Raw genomic sequence first — 4,424 nt, 5'->3', positions numbered from 1 at the left:
ATGGGAAAAGCAATATAGTGATTATTTAGAGAGAAAGAATATAATAAGAAAGACACAAGGAATGATAAAAATGGAAGAAATGCGAAAAATAGAAGAATGGACAAATAGAAAAGTATTCAATATACTATTTGATTCAGATATTCTATTTGATTCGGATAAAGATGATTGGAATATTGATAATAGGTCAGTAATGATTGGAATAAAAATACATCAATATTTATGATTGGAAAGTTAATACATCAGTGTTTGCCAGAATAATAAATAAAGAACATATAATAATTGTAGTATTGATACGTCAATATTTGAAGAAAGAGTATTGATAAAAGAACATATAATAATTGTTATTGAAGATGAAGATGGAAATAAATTTGGAGGGTATATTAACTCTAAAATTAATAAAGCTGATGCTTGGTTAAATGATCTAAATTCATTTGTATTTTCATTAGAATCAAAAGGAAGAATGAAAGGTATGAAGAAATTTGATATTAAAGAACCAGAATATTCATTTTATTTAAATAACCAAACAACTGATTGGTTGTTTGGAATTGGGAATGGTGGATATGACATTAGTATTCATAAAGAACAAGGTAAGGAAATCTCTTATTGCAAACAAGAATCTTTTGAATATAAAGGAATATCAAATTCACTTTGTGAAAAATTTAATTTCACACCTAAACGATTCATAGTAATTGAAATGAAATAATTTTTATTGTTTATTGTTTATTTTACCTACAATTTAATTAAATATGAAGATAAAAATGATTAACTGGATGAACAATATTTATGAATTATTGTTGATTATTCTTAATGCATTGTGAAATAATATTTAGTGTTTCAATATTGACACAAGATATTGATTAATTTCTCATTACACTCTATTTATTGTTCGTTTATTCATTATAGTATTTCAACAATACATTCATTTTATTATTTATAATTCTAATTATTTTATTTATTGTTTATTGTTTGCCATTATTTATTATTATTATGTTTGTTATTAAATTATAGTAACATCAATAATCTTTAATCTAATCAATTATTTAATAAAATAACGGTTATTTTATTAAATTTTAGTTAATCTATATTTTTCTTAAGTTTTTTAAAATATAATAATTCAACATTATAATTCACAGATAGTTCATTGTTTATTATATCATTTATTATATAAAATTATTATCCATATTATCTGCTGTTATTTATCATATCTTCAATTATCATTGTTTAGTAATTTAATTTTAATTTTATATACTTATTCATTTATTTCAACTATTTTTCTTCTTATTATATTTAGGAGTAAATAAAATATTTCATTGAATTAATATTTATACTCAACTAACTTGAATATTATTTTTTATCTTTAACTCTTTTTCTATTTGAGTTGTATTTTGATTTAAATGATTCTCTTCTTTTCATCTATTTTTATTTTTATTTTTTTTTTTGAATCAACTATTACCTTATCATTTGACTCACTTTTTCTATTTATGTTTAATTATATAAAACGATACTTTACCTTCTGTTTATTATGAATTTAAACCAAAAACATGGCTTAATAATTCTATCTTATTTGATATTTTCTTTTTTTATTGCAAAATTAATATTTCTCTCTTGTTTTATTATGACATATTTAATTTCTATCATCAATCACTGTGTCTGAATTATCTTCTTCATTCTCATTAATATTAATTAACGTTCTTTCTTTTATTTGTTTAAATAATTTCATTATCTGTGGATTATACTTCTTAATTAAATGTGAAGGACTTAAATTATCTCCATCTTTATATTGAATTGCTTCTGAAATGATATGTTTTGATAACAATTTTCTTATTGCTATTCCGAATGCCCTTGTCAGTTCATTTTCAATTGCGGTTTTATTAATTTCAATTGATTTAATCCCAAAGAGTCTTGATTGTTTCAATGTAATATGGAGTTCATTTCTCATTTCTTCATTAACCCATTCACAAATCATCTTCATCATCAGATAACTCACTCTTTTCTTTATTTCAGATTCATCCATTGTGTTATGTATCTCTTTTAATTTCTTTTTGTATACCTCTAAAATATCCTTTTGTCGTATTTGGTGCATTCCTCGTATCTCTTCAAAATCATCAAAACAATATGACTTTCCATCACTAACTCCTTTCCATTTCAAAATTACATCATATCCATTTACATTAAGTAATCCTACTATAATCCCAACTTCATTTCCTTCTTGGTAATAATAATATGGTCGATTTTCTTTCTTATTTCTTTTGAAACAATGTCCACCTACTGATTTCTTCATGAAACAAACAAATAATGAGATGAGATCCATTTTATTAATCCGACTATCGAATGGTGGTGATGTTTATAATATTCACCAACTCCTTACCATTTATGAATATCGTCACCACATAACTAGTTTATTGTTACAATCATTTGTTTCTATCGTTTTATTCATTTCAAAATCATGTAAATAGTTAAACTATTAAATATAAAGAGTGTTTATAAATTAATAATAATTTACCATTTCACAAAACATATTGTGTATAAACAAAATGATTGATAACACCAGTTGTACTCTCTTAACATTATGATGAAGAAAGAAAATGAATAAGAAAGGAAATGGATAAGAATAACAAAAAATAAATTGAAATTACACAAATGAACTAGTAAATTATATTATAATTAAACCATTTTCAAAACTTATAAAATAAAAATCTGAATGAAAAACAAAAATCATCAAAGAATAACATAAAAACACCATCATTTCTTTATTATTGTTTCTTCATAAACTTGTGTTAGTCATCATGACTTAAACTTATGAAAGAATAATATTTCTTTAAATTGATTTTCTTATTATTAACATGAAATAATTATAGAAATAGAACGTAATACATTCAAATACTAAATAAGAGAATATCTTTAAGTTGTATTTATTTTGAGATTTGTTGATTTATTAATCTATATATAGACATGAATAATTTATTTTATAAATGTTATACTAATAATATATCTCAAATAAACTTTCTTTAGTGAAAGTTCAAGTAAAAGTGGAGATAATAATTATTATACAAATTGTTAGTAAAGATGTGAATGTAAATAACATCAATAATGATTAATTTATGCGGTTATTTCTATTAAAATAATAAAGTTATAAGAGAATAATTAAAAATTACAAAATTATAAAATGAATAAATGATTAATTAATTATATTCTATGAAGAGAGGTGTAAAAAAAAACAAGGAAATTTTATTTAATAACTTAAATTAAATGATGTTGTTTATGAAATGTAATAATTTAAACAACATTAATAAGAATGGTTACATTTGTGGTTGAACTATCATTTCAACAAAACCAATATTCTCCAATGATTCTTTTGAATAAGAGCAAACATGATAAGTTCCTGGTAATAAGTTGAAAATAGCAAAATGATTTTGAATTACTTGTAAATCAATATATCTATTATTACTATTAACTTGTGGATTATGAATACCAATAAATGAACATCTTTCATCATTACAATAAATCATTACTTCAAAAGTATTATTTGTATTTTGTCTTTTTTGATAGAAAATAAGAGGTGAAGAAGATGTATTTCTTATAACAGTTGAGTTAATTCTCATATTTTTTATTATTTCTCTAGCCTCTTCTTCTTTTTTATTTTTAATATTTTCTTCTTCTTCTTCTTTCTTTTGTATTTCTCTCAGTATTTGAAGATTATTATTATTTTCTTCTTTTTGCATTTGTAATTCATTTATACGACTATTTAAATTTATTGTTTGTTGTTGAATATCATTTTTATATTTTTCAAATTGTAATTTTATTTCTTCATTTTGAGCGTTTAATTCATTAACTCTTTTTTCATATTCTTCTTTCACCGTATTAAGTTGTACAATCTTTTTTTTATCTTCTTCTTCTTGTTCGGCTTTAATTTTATTAATCTGCTCTTCAAATTCTTTTTGTTGAATTTTAAATTTGTTAGTCTGTTCTTCATATTCTTTTGTTTTATCACTTAACTCTTGTCCTTTATTTTTAATTTCAAGATCTTTACTTTCTAATTTGTTATATAAGCTTGAATTCATTTTTGAGAAATAACAAATATTCTCATCTGTTTTTTTACATTTTTCCGTTAAATAATCTTTTTCTTCTTTAATCTTCTTTAGTTCTTCTTTAATCTTCTTTAATTCTTCTTCATTTTTAGTGTTTTCTGTATTGTATTGGTTTGTTAATTCCTGAATTTTTTGTTGTAAAATTCTAATGGTTTTCTCTTGATCACAGCAGATGTTATAATTAGTAATAGCAGATTGGTAATATTCTGCAGATCGCCTTGTTAATTCATTTACTTCTATTTGTAGGTCATGATTTATTTGTAATAAGTCGGGGATTTTGTTTAGTTTTTCTAAAATTTTATTTTTTTCATCTTCAAAGGATAAAAAGGTAGACAT

General features: G+C 22.1%; 3 protein-coding genes across 3 annotated transcripts; 1 reads left to right on the top strand and 2 right to left on the bottom strand.

Moving 5' to 3' along the window:
* Nucleotides 1-460: 460 nt before the first annotated feature.
* ENU1_145950 (hypothetical protein) lies at nucleotides 461-703 on the top strand (the record flags this gene model as incomplete). Its single annotated transcript, XM_008860478.1, has 1 exon — nucleotides 461-703. The coding sequence occupies one exon, from the start codon at nucleotides 461-463 to the stop codon at nucleotides 701-703; it is 243 nt and encodes an 80-aa protein (XP_008858700.1).
* Nucleotides 704-1,624: 921 nt separating this feature from the next.
* Nucleotides 1,625-2,281, bottom strand: ENU1_145940 (hypothetical protein; the record flags this gene model as incomplete). The annotated part of the gene is made up of 1 exon (XM_008860477.1): nucleotides 1,625-2,281. One exon carries the CDS (start codon nucleotides 2,279-2,281, stop codon nucleotides 1,625-1,627), a length of 657 nt encoding a protein of 218 aa, XP_008858699.1.
* A 1,018-nt stretch (nucleotides 2,282-3,299) lies between these two features.
* On the bottom strand, nucleotides 3,300-4,424 carry ENU1_145930 (hypothetical protein; the record flags this gene model as incomplete). The annotated part of the gene is made up of 1 exon (XM_008860476.1): nucleotides 3,300-4,424. One exon carries the CDS (start codon nucleotides 4,422-4,424, stop codon nucleotides 3,300-3,302), a length of 1,125 nt encoding a protein of 374 aa, XP_008858698.1.

Source organism: Entamoeba nuttalli (assembly GCF_000257125.1).
Source record: "Entamoeba nuttalli P19 unplaced genomic scaffold asmbl_6025, whole genome shotgun sequence".
Taxonomy (NCBI): domain Eukaryota; phylum Evosea; order Mastigamoebida; family Endamoebidae; genus Entamoeba; species Entamoeba nuttalli.
Note: the sequence above shows the minus strand (reverse complement) of the source record. Positions and strands in the feature narration are given on the sequence as shown.